Source organism: Micropterus salmoides, unplaced genomic scaffold (genome assembly GCF_014851395.1).
Source record: "Micropterus salmoides isolate LMB-PRFRI ecotype aquatic unplaced genomic scaffold, ASM1485139v1 Ms_hic_scaffold_2, whole genome shotgun sequence".
NCBI classification, from domain to species: domain Eukaryota; kingdom Metazoa; phylum Chordata; class Actinopteri; order Centrarchiformes; family Centrarchidae; genus Micropterus; species Micropterus salmoides.
Window position 1 is genome coordinate 1,126,825 of NW_024041150.1, and position 20,730 is coordinate 1,147,554.

Consider the following 20,730-nt stretch of genomic DNA (forward strand, 5'->3'; position numbering starts at 1 on the left):
CATCAAGTGTCTCTCTCTGTGTGTTTACTAACTATTGGTAAGAATTTCCCCTTGCTGCATAAAATGATTTTGCAACCAGTGTTGGCGGATTCAAAATACTCTGTATACCAACTCTGCTGCTTTAAATTGCTTCCAAAAGAAAAAAAAGAGTTAAACTTGTTGTTATGCCGACAATCACAGTTCAAAACTGTGTCAGGAGTGGGATTTGAACCCACGCCTCCATTTGGAGACCATCCTGACAACTACGGAGGAGACAAAAAGAATACGTAACACTAATTTGACCCACTTTATCGTAAAACCACCTTTATGAATTGGCTCCACATCAAGTTTCTCTCTCCATTATGTGTTTACTAACTATTGGTAAGAATTTCCCCTTGCTGCATAAAATGATTTTGCACCAGTGTTGGCGGATTCAAAATACTCTGTATACCAACTCTGCTGCTTTAAATTGCGTCCAAAAGAAAAAAAAGAGTTAAACTTGTTGTTATGCCGACAATCACAGTTCAAAACTGTGTCAGGAGTGGGATTTGAACCCACGCCTCCATTTGGAGACCATCCTGACAACTACGGAGGAGACAAAAAGAATACGTAACACTAATTTGACCCATTTTATCGTAAAACCACGTTTATGAATTTGGCTCCACATCAAGTGTCTCTCTCTGTGTGTTTACTAACTATTGGTAAGAATTTCCCCTTGCTGCATAAAATGATTTTGCACCAGTGTTGGCGGATTCAAAATACTCTGTATACCAACTCTGCTGCTTTAAATTGCGTCCAAAAGAGAAAAAAAAGAGTTAAACTTGTTGTTATGCCGACAATCACAGTTCAAAACTGTGTCAGGAGTGGGATTTGAACCCACGCCTCCATTTGGAGACCAGAATTCCCTTTGATCAGGAAGGAGTTGATCCTTGAGTCTGGCGCCTTAGACCACTCGGCCATCCTGACAACTACAGAGGTGTCAAAAGAATACGTAACACTAATTTGACCTATCTTGTCGTAAAACCACCTTTATGAATTTGGCTCCACATCAAGTGTCTCTCTCTGTGTGTTTACTAACTATTGGTAAGAATTTCCCCTTGCTGCATAAAATGATTTTGCAACCAGTGTTGGCGGATTCAAAATACTCTGTATACCAACTCTGCTGCTTTAAATTGCTTCCAAAAGAAAAAAAAGAGTTAAACTTGTTGTTATGCCGACAATCACAGTTCAAAACTGTGTCAGGAGTGGGATTTGAACCCACGCCTCCATTTGGAGACCATCCTGACAACTACGGAGGAGACAAAAAGAATACGTAACACTAATTTGACCCACTTTATCGTAAAACCACCTTTATGAATTTGGCTCCACATCAAGTTTCTCTCTCTTATGTGTTTACTAACTATTGGTAAGAATTTCCCCTTGCTGCATAAAATGATTTTGCACCAGTGTTGGCGGATTCAAAATACTCTGTATACCAACTCTGCTGCTTTAAATTGCGTCCAAAAGAGAAAAAAAAGAGTTAAACTTGTTGTTATGCCGACAATCACAGTTCAAAACTGTGTCAGGAGTGGGATTTGAACCCACGCCTCCATTTGGAGACCAGAATTCCCTTTGATCAGGAAGGAGTTGATCCTTGAGTCTGGCGCCTTAGACCACTCGGCCATCCTGACAACTACAGAGGTGTCAAAAGAATACGTAACACTAATTTGACCTATCTTGTCGTAAAACCACCTTTATGAATTTGGCTCCACATCAAGTGTCTCTCTCTGTGTGTTTACTAACTATTGGTAAGAATTTCCCCTTGCTGCATAAAATGATTTTGCAACCAGTGTTGGCGGATTCAAAATACTCTGTATACCAACTCTGCTGCTTTAAATTGCTTCCAAAAGAAAAAAAAGAGTTAAACTTGTTGTTATGCCGACAATCACAGTTCAAAACTGTGTCAGGAGTGGGATTTGAACCCACGCCTCCATTTGGAGACCATCCTGACAACTACGGAGGAGACAAAAAGAATACGTAACACTAATTTGACCCATTTTATCGTAAAACCACGTTTATGAATTTGGCTCCACATCAAGTGTCTCTCTCTGTGTTTTACTAACTATTGGTAAGAATTTCCCCTTGCTGCATAAAATGATTTTGCACCAGTGTTGGCGGATTCAAAATACTCTGTATACCAACTCTGCTGCTTTAAATTGCGTCCAAAAGAGAAAAAAAAGAGTTAAACTTGTTGTTATGCCGACAATCACAGTTCAAAACTGTGTCAGGAGTGGGATTTGAACCCACGCCTCCATTTGGAGACCAGAATTCCCTTTGATCAGGAAGGAGTTGATCCTTGAGTCTGGCGCCTTAGACCACTCGGCCATCCTGACAACTACAGAGGTGTCAAAAAGAATACGTAACACTAATTTGACCTATCTTGTCGTAAAACCACCTTTATGAATTTGGCTCCACATCAAGTGTCTCTCTCTGTGTGTTTACTAACTATTGGTAAGAATTTCCCCTTGCTGCATAAAATGATTTTGCAACCAGTGTTGGCGGATTCAAAATACTCTGTATACCAACTCTGCTGCTTTAAATTGCGTCCAAAAGAAGAAAAAAAGAGTTAAACTTGTTGTTATGCCGACAATCACAGTTCAAAACTGTGTCAGGAGTGGGATTTGAACCCACGCCTCCATTTGGAGACCATCCTGACAACTACGGAGGAGAAAAAAGAATACGTAACACTAATTTGACCCACTTTATCGTAAAACCACCTTTATGAATTGGCTCCACATCAAGTTTCTCTCTCTCCATTATGTGTTTACTAACTATTGGTAAGAATTTCCCCTTGCTGCATAAAATGATTTTGCACCAGTGTTGGCGGATTCAAAATACTCTGTATACCAACTCTGCTGCTTTAAATTGCGTCCAAAAGAAAAAAAAGAGTTAAACTTGTTGTTATGCCGACAATCACAGTTCAAAACTGTGTCAGGAGTGGGATTTGAACCCACGCCTCCATTTGGAGACCATCCTGACAACTACGGAGGAGACAAAAAGAATACGTAACACTAATTTGACCCATTTTATCGTAAAACCACGTTTATGAATTTGGCTCCACATCAAGTGTCTCTCTCTGTGTGTTTACTAACTATTGGTAAGAATTTCCCCTTGCTGCATAAAATGATTTTGCACCAGTGTTGGCGGATTCAAAATACTCTGTATACCAACTCTGCTGCTTTAAATTGCGTCCAAAAGAAGAAAAAAAGAGTTAAACTTGTTGTTATGCCGACAATCACAGTTCAAACTGTGTCAGGAGTGGGATTTGAACCCACGCCTCCATTTGGAGACCAGAATTCCCTTTGATCAGGAAGGAGTTGATCCTTGAGTCTGGCGCCTTAGACCACTCGGCCATCCTGACAACTACAGAGGTGTCAAAAAGAATACGTAACACTAATTTGACCTATCTTGTCGTAAAACCACCTTTATGAATTTGGCTCCACATCAAGTGTCTCTCTCTGTGTGTTTACTAACTATTGGTAAGAATTTCCCCTTGCTGCATAAAATGATTTTGCACCAACTCTGCTGCTTTAAATTGCTTCCAAAAGAAAAAAAAGAGTTAAACTTGTTGTTATGCCGACAATCACAGTTCAAAACTGTGTCAGGAGTGGGATTTGAACCCACGCCTCCATTTGGAGACCATCCTGACAACTACGGAGGAGACAAAAAGAATACGTAACACTAATTTGACCCATTTTATCATAAAACCACCTTTATGAATTTGGCTCCACATCAAGTGTCTCTCTCTGTGTGTTTACTAACTATTGGTAAGAATTTCCCCTTGCTGCATAAAATGATTTTGCACCAGTGTTGGCGGATTCAAAATACTCTGTATACCAACTCTGCTGCTTTAAATTGCGTCCAAAAGAAAAAAAAGAGTTAAACTTGTTGTTATGCCGACAATCACAGTTCAAAACTGTGTCAGGAGTGGGATTTGAACCCACGCCTCCATTTGGAGACCAGAATTCCCTTTGATCAGGAAGGAGTTGATCCTTGAGTCTGGCGCCTTAGACCACTCGGCCATCCTGACAACTACAGAGGTGTCAAAAGAATACGTAACACTAATTTGACCTATCTTGTCGTAAAACCACCTTTATGAATTTGGCTCCACATCAAGTGTCTCTCTCTGTGTGTTTACTAACTATTGGTAAGAATTTCCCCTTGCTGCATAAAATGATTTTGCAACCAGTGTTGGCGGATTCAAAATACTCTGTATACCAACTCTGCTGCTTTAAATTGCTTCCAAAAGAAAAAAAAGAGTTAAACTTGTTGTTATGCCGACAATCACAGTTCAAAACTGTGTCAGGAGTGGGATTTGAACCCACGCCTCCATTTGGAGACCATCCTGACAACTACGGAGGAGACAAAAAGAATACGTAACACTAATTTGACCCACTTTATCGTAAAACCACCTTTATGAATTTGGCTCCACATCAAGTTTCTCTCTCTCCATTATGTGTTTACTAACTATTGGTAAGAATTTCCCCTTGCTGCATAAAATGATTTTGCACCAGTGTTGGCGGATTCAAAATACTCTGTATACCAACTCTGCTGCTTTAAATTGCGTCCAAAAGAAAAAAAAGAGTTAAACTTGTTGTTATGCCGACAATCACAGTTCAAAACTGTGTCAGGAGTGGGATTTGAACCCACGCCTCCATTTGGAGACCATCCTGACAACTACGGAGGAGACAAAAAGAATACGTAACACTAATTTGACCCATTTTATCGTAAAACCACGTTTATGAATTTGGCTCCACATCAAGTGTCTCTCTGTGTGTTTACTAACTATTGGTAAGAATTTCCCCTTGCTGCATAAAATGATTTTGCACCAGTGTTGGCGGATTCAAAATACTCTGTATACCAACTCTGCTGCTTTAAATTGCGTCCAAAAGAAAAAAAAGAGTTAAACTTGTTGTTATGCCGACAATCACAGTTCAAAACTGTGTCAGGAGTGGGATTTGAACCCACGCCTCCATTTGGAGACCAGAATTCCCTTTGATCAGGAAGGAGTTGATCCTTGAGTCTGGCGCCTTAGACCACTCGGCCATCCTGACAACTACAGAGGTGTCAAAAGAATACGTAACACTAATTTGACCTATCTTGTCGTAAAACCACCTTTATGAATTTGGCTCCACATCAAGTGTCTCTCTCTGTGTGTTTACTAACTATTGGTAAGAATTTCCCCTTGCTGCATAAAATGATTTTGCAACCAGTGTTGGCGGATTCAAAATACTCTGTATACCAACTCTGCTGCTTTAAATTGCTTCCAAAAGAAAAAAAAGAGTTAAACTTGTTGTTATGCCGACAATCACAGTTCAAAACTGTGTCAGGAGTGGGATTTGAACCCACGCCTCCATTTGGAGACCATCCTGACAACTACGGAGGAGACAAAAAGAATACGTAACACTAATTTGACCCACTTTATCGTAAAACCACCTTTATGAATTGGCTCCACATCAAGTTCTCTCTCTCCATTATGTGTTTACTAACTATTGGTAAGAATTTCCCCTTGCTGCATAAAATGATTTTGCACCAGTGTTGGCGGATTCAAAATACTCTGTATACCAACTCTGCTGCTTTAAATTGCGTCCAAAAGAAAAAAAAGAGTTAAACTTGTTGTTATGCCGACAATCACAGTTCAAAACTGTGTCAGGAGTGGGATTTGAACCCACGCCTCCATTTGGAGACCATCCTGACAACTACGGAGGAGACAAAAAGAATACGTAACACTAATTTGACCCATTTTATCGTAAAACCACGTTTATGAATTTGGCTCCACATCAAGTGTCTCTCTCTGTGTGTTTACTAACTATTGGTAAGAATTTCCCCTTGCTGCATAAAATGATTTTGCACCAGTGTTGGCGGATTCAAAATACTCTGTATACCAACTCTGCTGCTTTAAATTGCGTCCAAAAGAGAAAAAAGAGTTAAACTTGTTGTTATGCCGACAATCACAGTTCAAAACTGTGTCAGGAGTGGGATTTGAACCCACGCCTCCATTTGGAGACCAGAATTCCCTTTGATCAGGAAGGAGTTGATCCTTGAGTCTGGCGCCTTAGACCACTCGGCCATCCTGACAACTACAGAGGTGTCAAAAGAATACGTAACACTAATTTGACCTATCTTGTCGTAAAACCACCTTTATGAATTTGGCTCCACATCAAGTGTCTCTCTCTGTGTGTTTACTAACTATTGGTAAGAATTTCCCCTTGCTGCATAAAATGATTTTGCAACCAGTGTTGGCGGATTCAAAATACTCTGTATACCAACTCTGCTGCTTTAAATTGCGTCCAAAAGAAGAAAAAAGAGTTAAACTTGTTGTTATGCCGACAATCACAGTTCAAAACTGTGTCAGGAGTGGGATTTGAACCCACGCCTCCATTTGGAGACCATCCTGACAACTACGGAGGAGAAAAAAGAATACGTAACACTAATTTGACCCACTTTATCGTAAAACCACCTTTATGAATCTGGCTCCACATCAAGTTTCTCTCTCTCCATTATGTGTTTACTAACTATTGGTAAGAATTTCCCCTGCTGCATAAAATGATTTTGCACCAACTCTGCTGCTTTAAATTGCTTCCAAAAGAAAAAAAAGAGTTAAACTTGTTGTTATGCTGACAATCACAGTTCAAAACTGTGTCAGGAGTGGGATTTGAACCCACGCCTCCATTTGGAGACCATCCTGACAACTACGGAGGAGACAAAAAGAATACGTAACACTAATTTGACCCATTTTATCATAAAACCACCTTTATGAATTTGGCTCCACATCAAGTGTCTCTCTCTGTGTGTTTACTAACTATTGGTAAGAATTTCCCCTTGCTGCATAAAATGATTTTGCACCAGTGTTGGCGGATTCAAAATACTCTGTATACCAACTCTGCTGCTTTAAATTGCGTCCAAAAGAAAAAAAAGAGTTAAACTTGTTGTTATGCCGACAATCACAGTTCAAAACTGTGTCAGGAGTGGGATTTGAACCCACGCCTCCATTTGGAGACCAGAATTCCCTTTGATCAGGAAGGAGTTGATCCTTGAGTCTGGCGCCTTAGACCACTCGGCCATCCTGACAACTACAGAGGTGTCAAAAGAATACGTAACACTAATTTGACCTATCTTGTCGTAAAACCACCTTTATGAATTTGGCTCCACATCAAGTGTCTCTCTCTGTGTGTTTACTAACTATTGGTAAGAATTTCCCCTTGCTGCATAAAATGATTTTGCAACCAGTGTTGGCGGATTCAAAATACTCTGTATACCAACTCTGCTGCTTTAAATTGCTTCCAAAAGAAAAAAAAGAGTTAAACTTGTTGTTATGCCGACAATCACAGTTCAAAACTGTGTCAGGAGTGGGATTTGAACCCACGCCTCCATTTGGAGACCATCCTGACAACTACGGAGGAGACAAAAAGAATACGTAACACTAATTTGACCCACTTTATCGTAAAACCACCTTTATGAATCTGGCTCCACATCAAGTTTCTCTCTCCATTATGTGTTTACTAACTATTGGTAAGAATTTCCCCTTGCTGCATAAAATGATTTTGCACCAGTGTTGGCGGATTCAAAATACTCTGTATACCAACTCTGCTGCTTTAAATTGCGTCCAAAAGAAAAAAAAGAGTTAAACTTGTTGTTATGCCGACAATCACAGTTCAAACTGTGTCAGGAGTGGGATTTGAACCCACGCCTCCATTTGGAGACCAGAATTCCCTTTGATCAGGAAGGAGGTGTTCCTTGAGTCTGGCGCCTTAGACCACTCGGCCATCCTGACAACTACAGAGGTGTCATAAAGAATACGTAACACTAATTTGACCTATCTTGTCGTAAAACCACCTTTATGAATTTGGCTCCACATCAAGTGTCTCTCTCTGTGTGTTTACTAACTATTGGTAAGAATTTCCCCTTGCTGCATAAAATGATTTTGCAACCAGTGTTGGCGGATTCAAAATACTCTGTATACCAACTCTGCTGCTTTAAATTGCTTCCAAAAGAAAAAAAGAGTTAAACTTGTTGTTATGCCGACAATCACAGTTCAAAACTGTGTCAGGAGTGGGATTTGAACCCACGCCTCCATTTGGAGACCATCCTGACAACTACGGAGGAGACAAAAAGAATACGTAACACTAATTTGACCCATTTTATCGTAAAACCACCTTTATGAATCTGGCTCCACATCAAGTTTCTCTCTCCATTATGTGTTTACTAACTATTGGTAAGAATTTCCCCTTGCTGCATAAAATGATTTTGCACCAGTGTTGGCGGATTCAAAATACTCTGTATACCAACTCTGCTGCTTTAAATTGCGTCCAAAAGAGAAAAAAAAGAGTTAAACTTGTTGTTATGCCGACAATCACAGTTCAAAACTGTGTCAGGAGTGGGATTTGAACCACGCCTCCATTTGGAGACCAGAATTCCCTTTGATCAGGAAGGAGTTGATCCTTGAGTCTGGCGCCTTAGACCACTCGGCCATCCTGACAACTACAGAGGTGTCAAAAAGAATACGTAACACTAATTTAACCCATTTTGTCGTAAAACCACCTTTATGAATTTGGCTCCACATCAAGTGTCTCTCTCTGTGTGTTTACTAACTATTGGTAAGAATTTCCCCTTGCTGCATAAAATGATTTTGCACCAACTCTGCTGCTTTAAATTGCTTCCAAAAGAAAAAAAGAGTTAAACTTGTTGTTATGCCGACAATCACAGTTCAAAACTGTATCAGGAGTGGGATTTGAACCCACGCCTCCATTTGGAGACCATCCTGACAACTACGGAGGAGACAAAAAGAATATGTAACACTAATTTGACCCATTTTGTCGTAAAACCACCTTTATGAATTTGGCTCCACATCAAGTTTCTCTCTCTCCATTATGTGTTTACTAACTATTGGTAAGAATTTCCCCTTGCTGCATAAAATGATTTTGCAACCAGTGTTGGCGGATTCAAAATACTCTGTATACCAACTCTGCTGCTTTAAATTGCTTCCAAAAGAAAAAAAAGAGTTAAACTTGTTGTTATGCCGACAATCACAGTTCAAAACTGTGTCAGGAGTGGGATTTGAACCCACGCCTCCATTTGGAGACCATCCTGACAACTACAGAGGAGACAAAAAGAATACGTAACACTAATTTGACCCATTTTATCATAAAACCACCTTTATGAATTTGGCTCCACATCAAGTGTCTCTCTCTGTGTGTTTACTAACTATTGGTAAGAATTTCCCCTTGCTGCATAAAATGATTTTGCACCAGTGTTCAAAATACTCTGTATACCAACTCTGCTGCTTTAAATTGCGTCCAAAAGAAGAAAAAAAGAGTTAAACTTGTTGTTATGCCGACAATCACAGTTCAAAACTGTGTCAGGAGTGGGATTTGAACCCACGCCTCCATTTGGAGACCAGAATTCCCTTTGATCAGGAAGGAGTTGATCCTTGAGTCTGGCGCCTTAGACCACTCGGCCATCCTGACAACTACAGAGGTGTCAAAAAGAATACGTAACACTAATTTGACCTATCTTGTCGTAAAACCACCTTTATGAATTTGGCTCCACATCAAGTGTCTCTCTCTGTGTGTTTACTAACTATTGGTAAGAATTTCCCCTTGCTGCATAAAATGATTTTGCACCAGTGTTGGCGGATTCAAAATACTCTGTATACCAACTCTGCTGCTTTAAATTGCGTCAAAAAGAAGAAAAAAAGAGTAAAACTAGTTGTTATGCCGACAATCACAGTTCAAAACTGTGTCAGGAGTGGGATTTGAACCCACGCCTCCATTTGGAGACCAGAATTCCCTTTGATCAGGAAGGAGTTGATCCTTGAGTCTGGCGCCTTAGACCACTCGGCCATCCTGACAACTACGGAGGTGTCATAAAGAATACGTAACACTAATTTGACCTATCTTGTCGTAAAACCACCTTTATGAATTTGCTCCACATCAAGTGTCTCTCTCTGTGTGTTTACTAACTATTGGTAAGAATTTCCCCTTGCTGCATAAAATGATTTTGCACCAACTCTGCTGCTTTAAATTGCTTCCAAAAGAAAAAAAAGAGTTAAACTTGTTGTTATGCCGACAATCACAGTTCAAAACTGTGTCAGGAGTGGGATTTGAACCCACGCCTCCATTTGGAGACCATCCTGTCAACTACGGAGGAGACGAAAAGAATACGTAACACTAATTTGACCCATTTTATCGTAAAACCACCTTTATGAATTTGGCTCCACATCAAGTTTCTCTCTCTCCATTATGTGTTTACTAACTATTGGTAAGAATTTCCCCTTGCTGCATAAAATGATTTTGCAACCAGTGTTGGCGGATTCAAAATACTCTGTATACCAACTCTGCTGCTTTAAATTGCTTCCAAAAGAAAAAAAAGAGTTAAACTTGTTGTTATGCCGACAATCACAGTTCAAAACTGTGCCAGGAGTGGGATTTGAACCCACGCCTCCATTTGGAGACCATCCTGACAACTACGGAGGAGACAAAAAGAATACGTAACACTAATTTGACCCATTTTATCATAAAACCACGTTTATGAATTTGGCTCCACATCAAGTGTCTCTCTCTGTGTGTTTACTAACTATTGGTAAGAATTTCCCCTTGCTGCATAAAATGATTTTGCACCAGTGTTGGCGGATTCAAAATACTCTGTATACCAACTCTGCTGCTTTAAATTGCGTCCAAAAGAAGAAAAAAGAGTAAAACTAGTTGTTATGCCGACAATCACAGTTCAGAACTGTGTCAGGAGTGGGATTTGAACCCACGCCTCCATTTGGAGACCAGAATTCCCTTTGATCAGGAAGGAGTTGATCCTTGAGTCTGGCGCCTTAGACCACTCGGCCATCCTGACAACTACAGAGGTGTCAAAAAGAATACGTAACACTAATTTGACCTATCTTGTCGTAAAACCACCTTTATGAATTTGGCTCCACATCAAGTTTCTCTCTCTCCATTATGTGTTTACTAACTATTGGTAAGAATTTCCCCTTGCTGCATAAAATGATTTTGCAACCAGTGTTGGCGGATTCAAAATACTCTGTATACCAACTCTGCTGCTTTAAATTGCTTCCAAAAGAAAAAAAAGAGTTAAACTTGTTGTTATGCCGACAATCACAGTTCAAAACTGTGTCAGGAGTGGGATTTGAACCCACGCCTCCATTTGGAGACCATCCTGACAACTACGGAGGAGACAAAAAGAATACGTAACACTAATTTGACCCATTTTATCATAAAACCACGTTTATGAATTTGGCTCCACATCAAGTGTCTCTCTCTGTGTGTTTACTAACTATTGGTAAGAATTTCCCCTTGCTGCATAAAATGATTTTGCACCAGTGTTGGCGGATTCAAAATACTCTGTATACCAACTCTGCTGCTTTAAATTGCGTCCAAAAGAGAAAAAAAAGAGTTAAACTTGTTGTTATGCCGACAATCACAGTTCAAAACTGTGTCAGGAGTGGGATTTGAACCCACGCCTCCTTTTGGAGAGCAGAATTCCCTTTGATCAGGAAGGAGTTGATCCTTGAGTCTGGCGCCTTAGACCACTCGGCCATCCTGACAACTACAGAGGTGTCAAAAAGAATACGTAACACTAATTTGACCTATCTTGTCGTAAAACCACCTTTATGAATTTGGCTCCACATCAAGTGTCTCTCTCTGTGTGTTTACTAACTATTGGTAAGAATTTCCCCTTGCTGCATAAAATGATTTTGCACCAACTCTGCTGCTTTAAATTGCTTCCAAAAAAAAAAAAGAGTTAAATTTGTTGTTCTGCCGACAATCACAGTTCAAAAGTGTGTCAGGAGTGGGATTTGAACCCACGCCTCCATTTGGAGACCATCCTGTCAACTACGGAGGAGACGAAAAGAATACGTAACACTAATTTGACCCACTTTATCGTAAAACCACCTTTATGAATTTGGCTCCACATCAAGTTTCTCTCTCTCCATTATGTGTTTACTAACTATTGGTAAGAATTTCCCCTTGCTGCATAAAATGATTTTGCACCAGTGTTGGCGGATTCAAAATACTCTGTATACCAACTCTGCTGCTTTAAATTGCGTCCAAAAGAAAAAAAAAAGAGTTAAACTTGTTGTTATGCCGACAATCACAGTTCAAAACTGTGTCAGGAGTGGGATTTGAACCCACGCCTCCATTTGAAGACCAGAAGTCCCTTTGATCAGGAAGGAGTTGATCCTTGAGTCTGGCGCCTTAGACCACTCGGCCATCCTGACAACTACAGAGGTGTCAAAAAGAATACGTAACACTAATTTGACCTATCTTGTCGTAAAACCACCTTTATGAATTTGGCTCCACATCAAGTGTCTCTCTCTGTGTGTTTACTAACTATTGGTAAGAATTTCCCCTTGCTGCATAAAATGATTTTGCACCAACTCTGCTGCTTTAAATTGCTTCCAAAAGAAAAAAAAGAGTTAAACTTGTTGTTCTGCCGACAATCACAGTTCAAAAGTGCGTCAGGAGTGGGATTTGAACCCACGCCTCCATTTGGAGACCATCCTGTCAACTACGGAGGAGACAAAAAGAATACGTAACACTAATTTGACCCACTTTATCGTAAAACCACCTTTATGAATTTGGCTCCACATCAAGTTTCTCTCTCTCCATTATGTGTTTACTAACTATTGGTAAGAATTTCCCCTTGCTGCATAAAATGATTTTGCACCAGTGTTGGCGGATTCAAAATACTCTGTATACCAACTCTGCTGCTTTAAATTGCGTCCAAAAGAAGAAAAAAAAGAGTTAAACTTGTTGTTATGCCGACAATCACAGTTCAAAACTGTGTCAGGAGTGGGATTTGAACCTACGCCTCCATTTGGAGACCATCCTGACAACTACGGAGGAGACAAAAAGAATACGTAACACTAATTTGACCCATTTTATCGTAAAACCACATTTATGAATTTGGCTCCACATCAAGTGTCTCTCTCTGTGTGTTTACTAACTATTGGTAAGAATTTCCCCTTGCTGCATAAAATGATTTTGCACCAGTGTTGGCGGATTCAAAATACTCTGTATACCAACTCTGCTGCTTTAAATTGCGTCCAAAAGAAGAAAAAAAGAGTTAAACTTGTTGTTATGCCGACAATCACAGTTCAAAACTGTGACAGGAGTGGGATTTGAACCCACGCCTTCATTTGGAGACCAGAATTCCCGTTGATCAGGAAGGAGTTGATCCTTGAGTCTGGCGCCTTAGTCCACTCGGCCATCCTGACAACTACAGAGGTGTCAAAAAGAATACGTAACACTAATTTGACCTATCTTGTCGTAAAACCACCTTTATGAATTTGGCTCCACATCAAGTGTCTCTCTCTGTGTGTTTACTAACTATTGGTAAGAATTTCCCCTTGCTGCATAAAATGATTTTGCACCAACTCTGCTGCTTTAAATTGCTTCCAAAAAAAAAAAAGAGTTAAATTTGTTGTTCTGCCGACAATCACAGTTCAAAAGTGTGTCAGGAGTGGGATTTGAACCCACGCCTCCATTTGGAGACCATCCTGTCAACTACGGAGGAGACGAAAAGAATACGTAACACTAATTTGACCCACTTTATCGTAAAACCACCTTTATGAATTTGGCTCCACATCAAGTTTCTCTCTCTCCATTATGTGTTTACTAACTATTGGTAAGAATTTCCCCTTGCTGCATAAAATGATTTTGCACCAGTGTTGGCGGATTCAAAATACTCTGTATACCAACTCTGCTGCTTTAAATTGCGTCCAAAAGAAAAAAAAAGAGTTAAACTTGTTGTTATGCCGACAATCACAGTTCAAAACTGTGTCAGGAGTGGGATTTGAACCCACGCCTCCATTTGGAGACCAGAATTCCCTTTGATCAGGAAGGAGTTGATCCTTGAGTCTGGCGCCTTAGACCACTCGGCCATCCTGACAACTACAGAGGTGTCAAAAAGAATACGTAACACTAATTTGACCTATCTTGTCGTAAAACCACCTTTATGAATTTGGCTCCACATCAAGTGTCTCTCTCTGTGTGTTTACTAACTATTGGTAAGAATTTCCCCTTGCTGCATAAAATGATTTTGCACCAACTCTGCTGCTTTAAATTGCTTCCAAAAGAAAAAAAAGAGTTAAACTTGTTGTTCTGCCGACAATCACAGTTCAAAAGTGCGTCAGGAGTGGGATTTGAACCCACGCCTCCATTTGGAGACCATCCTGTCAACTACGGAGGAGACAAAAAGAATACGTAACACTAATTTGACCCACTTTATCGTAAAACCACCTTTATGAATTTGGCTCCACATCAAGTTTCTCTCTCCATTATGTGTTTACTAACTATTGGTAAGAATTTCCCCTTGCTGCATAAAATGATTTTGCACCAGTGTTGGCGGATTCAAAATACTCTGTATACCAACTCTGCTGCTTTAAATTGCGTCCAAAAGAAGAAAAAAAAGAGTTAAACTTGTTGTTATGCCGACAATCACAGTTCAAAACTGTGTCAGGAGTGGGATTTGAACCTACGCCTCCATTTGGAGACCATCCTGACAACTACGGAGGAGACAAAAAGAATACGTAACACTAATTTAACCCATTTTATCATAAAACCACCTTTATGAATTTGGCTCCACATCAAGTGTCTCTCTCTGTGTGTTTACTAACTATTGGTAAGAATTTCCCCTTGCTGCATAAAATGATTTTGCACCAACTCTGCTGCTTTAAATTGCTTCCAAAAGAAAAAAAAAAGAGTTAAACTCGTTGTCATGCCGACAATTCAGATTTTAAATAAGTGACTGAAGCTTTTGAAATTAAATGTTAACATACACAAAGTGAATGGTTCATATAATCCATTGAAGCGAAGAACTGTGTTCACACACCATTATAACAAGTACCACAAGTTAAAAATTTCAAGTACAGTTTGGCTTTAATGTCGCTATCTGGTTTACCACCGAACAGATAGATTGAGTAATATGTTAAAACTAGGGATTTGCTTATCACCTCCATTTTTATCTGACAAAACTGACCCACCATATCTCAGCAATCAAGTTGGAAGTAAGAAAAGTTATAATCACCAACATGAACACTGGCCACAAACTGGACCTGTGTAATAATAAGTATACAGAATTTACCTCTCTATTCTTTATTTTTAGTCTGATGAGGAAAACTTTTTCTTTTGGGACATTTTTCTTTGATAGCTGCAAAATCGCAGGTAGTGAATGGAGAAAAAGATGAACCCCCCAGCCCAGGGAACGTTAATGTGAGCATCTTAATCCCTAGGCCACCCGAGTGCTACATGATTGTTCATGTTACTGAACAAAGACAAACTGTTCGGAAAGTCTATTAAGACAGATGGAAACACTCATAGGGAAAATCCTTCTACAAAATCATTTCATAATGACACAATTCTGTTGAGGATGATCAGACACACATAGTGCACATACACATTTAGGTGCCAGTTTATGAGGTATAGTTATAACTTATACAGCTATACTGCAGTCCTGCAATAAATCCTACCATCATTAAGGTTACAGTGCTCAGCTTTTGATGAGCTGATTATGTTGAGATGTATTGCGTGATACCGAGAGGTGTTTCTGTTATTCAGCCTACCCTCACTGATACAAATGGGTTGGACAAAATAATAGATACCTATCAGTGTAATGCAATACAATTCTACAGTGCCACAAAATACATCATCAACAAACACCGAACGTTATAACCTTCATGAAGGGTCAATTTGTTGCAGGACTGTTGTATTAATGTATTACCGAAGAAGCCTCCTGGATGAGAGGTGAAACATCTTGAAGTATCATCAGCCACGTCCAATTGTCCTTGATTTTAACCCATCTTGGATAACTATGACCTAGATGACTGACAAACTTGACAGACATAGACTGTAGTTTTAGCCAGGTGTACCTCATAAACTGGATACTGAGTGTACACTACACACTTCAACACACTTAGAAACATAGTGTAGATTCTCATAAACAGGTGTTTACATACAAATTCCACACATTACTCTATAATTACAGCAAACCTAAAACACACACGCACACTAACTTAAATCATCATAACTACTGACCCTGACCGCCGCAGTAACATTAAAACAAATCCTACTATTGAACAGCCCATTGGAGAGGAGAGGACTGGACAAAAAGTTGTCACTTTCCAAACGTATTCACATTTTTTGAAAATGTCTTCACACCCAGGGTCCTACAAGAGCACGCACACACACACACACACACACACACACACACACACACTGGATACATCTGTCGCCTCCAGCTGACATCTGCTTCACCGCAAACCTGCTGTTAGCAACCAGCTGACGGAAGCAACACACACAAACACACACTGCAGTGGTGTGACGGTGTATTTCAAGTTCATGTCTGACCCTGTTTTGGTTTGTACAACAATTTGTCCTCCTCGTTTTGAATCTTGTCTCCTCTCAGTCTCTCTCTTTCCTTTCGTCTCTTCCTCCTTAACTCTCACTTTTCATTCATCTTTTCTTTTCCCAAGTTCATCGTCATTATTGCTGCCTCCTCTCCATCTATTCTTTCTGTTTGCTTTTTCCCCCTTCTACTTTGTTATGTTTTTGTCTTTTCTGGTCAGTCAGTGTAAATCTAAACCTGTAATTAATCCTTTACTTCCAACACGTACTGTCTTAAAATGAGATGAACATGCCTCATATGTTGACGATTTATTGATATTGATTATTGATATTTTGTATTTCAATGTGCTGCCGCAATGAAATGATTTTCTCGTAGTAATTTACTACATTTTCCATTTCAGAAAAGTTTAGTTTATATTTAGGTTTATTTTCAGTATTGTCACTGTCAATGTTTTTGTTTAAGTGCAAGATAGGAAGTCATAACAGCTATTGTTTAATTTATTTGAACATTATTTTCATGAATAATCCCACTTATATAGTTTAGCAACAAGACTACAGCTGTGATGTTGTACTCAGTGGTGCTTAGAACTAAATGCCAACGTTATGCTAACATTATCACAATGAAAATGTTAACATGCCAATGTCAAGCTGGTATAATCTGACCATCTTAATTAAGCAAGTTAGCTTGCTAACATTTGCACAGTTAGTACAAAACACAAATGTAAAGTTGAAGCTGATTTTGTTCATTTTGCAGGTATTCATAAACTAAAGTTTAAAGGACAAATGTTGACTTGATGGTGTTGAGGATCACAAAAGTGATTAAAATTCATCCTGTGGTCAATGTCCCTGCCTATTTTCAAATGTGACCCTCACAGTGGCGCTAGAGGAAAATCAGTATCATTAAAGTTAAACTGTCTGGGAACCATGAATGTCCGTACCAAATATTGTCCCAATCGATCCAGTAGTTTTTTTAGATATTTCAGTTTGGACCAAAGTGGCGGACCGACGACCAACCCTAGAGCCACACGGTTAGCATGAACAAAAAAAAGCACAGCTCAGAAAGAACCTCATATAAACACAGATGGTAAATATCTTTATTTTTTACATGTAGACAAGATAGTCTGATCTCAGAGTGACAAGTTAGATTTTTATTTTACTGCTACACGTTCTATCTTGTTTTGTTTTTAACTGAAAGGAAAATGTAATGAATCAGCGCCTTTTGATTTGGATTTCTGACTCAAAGGTGATAAAACAGCTGCAGGAGAAACGATTTACAGAAGAGTGTGTTTAAATCAGAATTACAGCTCGAGGGGCTGAGCTCAGAGATGAGCTGCTGACAACTCTAATCACACACATACCTGAGGACCAGCTCACTCTCTGTGTGTGTGTAACTTTTGGGTTTCTTCAGTAACGTTTGGAAACAAACAGTCTGACAGCTTTCAGAGCAAAACATATTTCACATTTCACCTCAATGTGCCAATGCCTTTCTACACTGTTTCCCCTCTTGACCCAAAGACATACCTCCTGGAGTCAGAGGTCAACATCAGTCATCACCACTTGAGAAGGATTTACACCCGAAAGAAAAGTACAAAACGAAAATAATATTGGATATGTCATCACTGGAAAGATATTTTAACCTTGGAGTCATCAGATATAATAAAACATTGACTGAGTACTTGTACTTTGGATAGTTGTTAGTATTTTTTGCTGATAATACTTTAAATTAAGGTTTTTTGAATGCAGCTGTGTATCACAATGTGGAATTACAGTTTTTCTCGATTGCTTAAACACATTTCTTGAAATTAGGCCTCTTTTTCTCAAAACTCTAAACACAAATCCACAACTTCTCACCCAATTCCCCACACATCCTATTTTCAGGTCAAAATGAACCATTCAATCTTGCTGAAAAACAAACTTTGCCCCCAGACATAAACACAAGCCCTCAAACACACACACACACACACACACACACACACTGCAACACAGTCTTACACACTGGTGAGATAAATTCAATACTTCAAAAACTGGTTATTAGTAATGTTGCTTGTGATTCTCCTCCTCAAAAAGCTTTTCACATGATAAACACAAAAAAATAAACAACAAATGTATACATTTGCACATTTTTTTTATCCCTTTGTGTGCTTCCTCCTCTCTCCTCATCTGCCCTGCTCCTGCTCTGCTCCGCCTCCTTATACCCTATCCCATCTCCTCCTCCAACTCCTACTGTTCCTTCACCTCTTACTGCTCTCCATACTGATCTTCCTCCTCCTCTTCCTCCCTGGTGTCCTCTAACTCTTCCTTCAGAAGTAAAGAATCTGAGTACTTCTTCCACCACTGCATAACAGGAACCTACATATCAACCTCACAGCTTTACAGGAATCATTGTTGTGTAAATTGTAAAACTTTAGTGTCCAAAGACAGAATCAGATATTTTGTAAACAACAAAGAAACAAAAGTTTACCTTGGGTAGAGGAGAGGAGGAGGCAGGAGGAGAGGAGAGGAGCAACGGCAGCAGGAGCACTGAGATGGTCAACATCTGGAGAGGAGAAATGCGGAGGAAAGAAGAGGAGAAGCGAGAGAGGAGATGATAACAGGAGAGATGAGGAGGATAGAGGAGAGGAGAGAAGAGGAGGAGACGAGGAAAGAGAAGGAGAGAAGAGAAGAGATGAAGCGAGGAGGAATGAGGAAACATTTATTAGATAAATAATCATTAAATTATCTCAATAAAAAACAAATACTTACAATTTTAACAGTAAAACTACTCATTTTACATGCTCACTTCTATTAATTGTTATTACTGCTACTGTAGTACTGCTATTACTCCTACTACTACTATGAATACTGCTACCATCTATGATAATAATAATAATAATAGCATTAAAGCAGCCGTACCGTGTCAGTCGAAATTCGTTCGTCCAGAAGATGTTGATCTGAATTCAACCAGTCAGCATTAAAACAGCCTAAGAACCAGTCAATCGGTATAGTTGGATGTTGTCACTCTACTGAAAAAGTAATCATAAAACTATCCAGAGAATCAGTCAGGTGGTGAATTAATATCCAAATAGTCAGAATGGATCCATTTAAATGACTTTATATGCAACGATCAGTGAAGCCATCTGCTTTGCTCTGCAGTGAAACAACCTCTGAGCTACAAAAAGAAAGAGGAGGAGGAGGGATGTTGGGAGAGAAAGAAGACCAGCTGTCCAGAGTCACCCCTCCTCCCCCACCTCCCTCCTCCATGCAGCCTCTGAAACACACACACACAAAACTCAGCATCCAGACACAAACACAAACACACGAGCTGCCTTCTTGAAGAATGATAAGTTAAAGGCACGCGACCAGCTGACATGTTCAGACAACATTTGCAACAGCCGAGGGGAGACAACGAGGTGAAATTATTAGTGACAAAAAATACATGATTACTGTGCAAAAACCTCTTCATGTTTAGATTGTGTTGTTAGGACCTGAATGATCCAAACTGCCAACTTTTTATTACAAAAGGATAAAATAAAGAAGCTTATTTTTAAAATTCAAATTCCTGAGTGACCCATAACACAGTCATCCAGTTGAAGAGCAGCTTTCCACACTTCACATAACAACAAAGCAATAATAATTAAACTTAATATAATATCATAAATAAAACTAATTTAAAAATTGAAATTTATTAGTAATTTCAGTTAATAGTATTCTATTAAGTAATGTGTAATTATTATGTATTTTGTAAGTTTTTATGTTTTTGTAACAAGTATTGCATGTAGCCTATTAGCCTATGTATTTTTATTACGTACTTTTAGCTCACTTCCTCAGTAGTCACCTTATCTTCTATACCTGTTTCTCACCGTGAGAGTAAGTTAACATTCATATATGCTTTGAAAAGAGGTGGATGCAAATCTCAGCAGATGGTCAATAACATCTGCCTCCAACAGCACGTTGGCTCTGTTGTAATGCTACACTGTGACCAGCAGAGGACAGGGTCACCATGTTGCATACATGCAATTTAAGTATTAGCTGGAATAATGCTGCCTGGCCCCAAGTTTTCTGTCTGTAAATTCATCTGTAGTATTTTTCATAAAATTATTTTTAGACCACAAATCTACAACATAAACAGAAAGTTTAAGGGCTTATTGCTCCTCTGCAAGAAAGAGCCACAGCATCAGGTAATAATGCAGGTTGACTAAGTTGTTATTTTACTGATATTTGTAACAAAACAAGTTAACACCCAGTGATCTTAGGCTTTCCGGATCCTATAGATCTGGGGCCCTCTTTGCTAGTTTGTAATCCAGCCATGATAACTTTACAAATACAATCATCTTAAAGTGATCTCTTTGGGAACACAAATGTTCTCAGTGTTTTAATT

The 20,730-nt window shown here is 39.3% G+C and overlaps 1 protein-coding gene and 17 non-coding genes across 18 annotated transcripts in view; all 18 read right to left on the reverse strand.

Moving 5' to 3' along the window:
- LOC119912145 (follistatin-related protein 1-like) overlaps window positions 1-19,500 on the reverse strand; it is a 31,185-nt gene extending 11,685 nt beyond the window's left edge. The window contains exons 1-2 of the mRNA XM_038731173.1: window positions 19,266-19,500; window positions 18,835-18,909 (exon numbers count right to left, since the gene is read on the reverse strand). Of these exons, the coding sequence (XP_038587101.1) occupies window positions 18,835-18,909 (75 nt within the window). The 5' untranslated portion in view covers window positions 19,266-19,500. The remainder of the gene's footprint in view (window positions 1-18,834; window positions 18,910-19,265) is intronic.
- Window positions 835-945, reverse strand: trnal-caa. Its single transcript has 2 exons — window positions 908-945; window positions 835-880 (listed from the first exon to the last, which is right to left on the reverse strand). It is a non-coding gene; the product is annotated as a tRNA-Leu (tRNA).
- On the reverse strand, window positions 1,539-1,649 carry trnal-caa. The gene is made up of 2 exons: window positions 1,612-1,649; window positions 1,539-1,584 (listed from the first exon to the last, which is right to left on the reverse strand). It is a non-coding gene; the product is annotated as a tRNA-Leu (tRNA).
- Window positions 2,241-2,351, reverse strand: trnal-caa. Its single transcript has 2 exons — window positions 2,314-2,351; window positions 2,241-2,286 (listed from the first exon to the last, which is right to left on the reverse strand). It is a non-coding gene; the product is annotated as a tRNA-Leu (tRNA).
- trnal-caa lies at window positions 3,269-3,379 on the reverse strand. The gene is made up of 2 exons: window positions 3,342-3,379; window positions 3,269-3,314 (listed from the first exon to the last, which is right to left on the reverse strand). It is a non-coding gene; the product is annotated as a tRNA-Leu (tRNA).
- Window positions 3,938-4,048, reverse strand: trnal-caa. The gene is made up of 2 exons: window positions 4,011-4,048; window positions 3,938-3,983 (listed from the first exon to the last, which is right to left on the reverse strand). It is a non-coding gene; the product is annotated as a tRNA-Leu (tRNA).
- Window positions 4,962-5,072, reverse strand: trnal-caa. Its single transcript has 2 exons — window positions 5,035-5,072; window positions 4,962-5,007 (listed from the first exon to the last, which is right to left on the reverse strand). It is a non-coding gene; the product is annotated as a tRNA-Leu (tRNA).
- Window positions 5,986-6,096, reverse strand: trnal-caa. The gene is made up of 2 exons: window positions 6,059-6,096; window positions 5,986-6,031 (listed from the first exon to the last, which is right to left on the reverse strand). It is a non-coding gene; the product is annotated as a tRNA-Leu (tRNA).
- trnal-caa lies at window positions 6,979-7,089 on the reverse strand. The gene is made up of 2 exons: window positions 7,052-7,089; window positions 6,979-7,024 (listed from the first exon to the last, which is right to left on the reverse strand). It is a non-coding gene; the product is annotated as a tRNA-Leu (tRNA).
- On the reverse strand, window positions 7,682-7,792 carry trnal-caa. Its single transcript has 2 exons — window positions 7,755-7,792; window positions 7,682-7,727 (listed from the first exon to the last, which is right to left on the reverse strand). It is a non-coding gene; the product is annotated as a tRNA-Leu (tRNA).
- trnal-caa lies at window positions 8,388-8,497 on the reverse strand. The gene is made up of 2 exons: window positions 8,460-8,497; window positions 8,388-8,432 (listed from the first exon to the last, which is right to left on the reverse strand). It is a non-coding gene; the product is annotated as a tRNA-Leu (tRNA).
- trnal-caa lies at window positions 9,375-9,485 on the reverse strand. Its single transcript has 2 exons — window positions 9,448-9,485; window positions 9,375-9,420 (listed from the first exon to the last, which is right to left on the reverse strand). It is a non-coding gene; the product is annotated as a tRNA-Leu (tRNA).
- trnal-caa lies at window positions 9,758-9,868 on the reverse strand. The gene is made up of 2 exons: window positions 9,831-9,868; window positions 9,758-9,803 (listed from the first exon to the last, which is right to left on the reverse strand). It is a non-coding gene; the product is annotated as a tRNA-Leu (tRNA).
- trnal-caa lies at window positions 10,753-10,863 on the reverse strand. Its single transcript has 2 exons — window positions 10,826-10,863; window positions 10,753-10,798 (listed from the first exon to the last, which is right to left on the reverse strand). It is a non-coding gene; the product is annotated as a tRNA-Leu (tRNA).
- trnal-caa lies at window positions 11,462-11,572 on the reverse strand. The gene is made up of 2 exons: window positions 11,535-11,572; window positions 11,462-11,507 (listed from the first exon to the last, which is right to left on the reverse strand). It is a non-coding gene; the product is annotated as a tRNA-Leu (tRNA).
- Window positions 12,137-12,247, reverse strand: trnal-caa. Its single transcript has 2 exons — window positions 12,210-12,247; window positions 12,137-12,182 (listed from the first exon to the last, which is right to left on the reverse strand). It is a non-coding gene; the product is annotated as a tRNA-Leu (tRNA).
- trnal-caa lies at window positions 13,136-13,246 on the reverse strand. The gene is made up of 2 exons: window positions 13,209-13,246; window positions 13,136-13,181 (listed from the first exon to the last, which is right to left on the reverse strand). It is a non-coding gene; the product is annotated as a tRNA-Leu (tRNA).
- trnal-caa lies at window positions 13,810-13,920 on the reverse strand. The gene is made up of 2 exons: window positions 13,883-13,920; window positions 13,810-13,855 (listed from the first exon to the last, which is right to left on the reverse strand). It is a non-coding gene; the product is annotated as a tRNA-Leu (tRNA).
- Window positions 19,501-20,730: the final 1,230 nt, after the last annotated feature.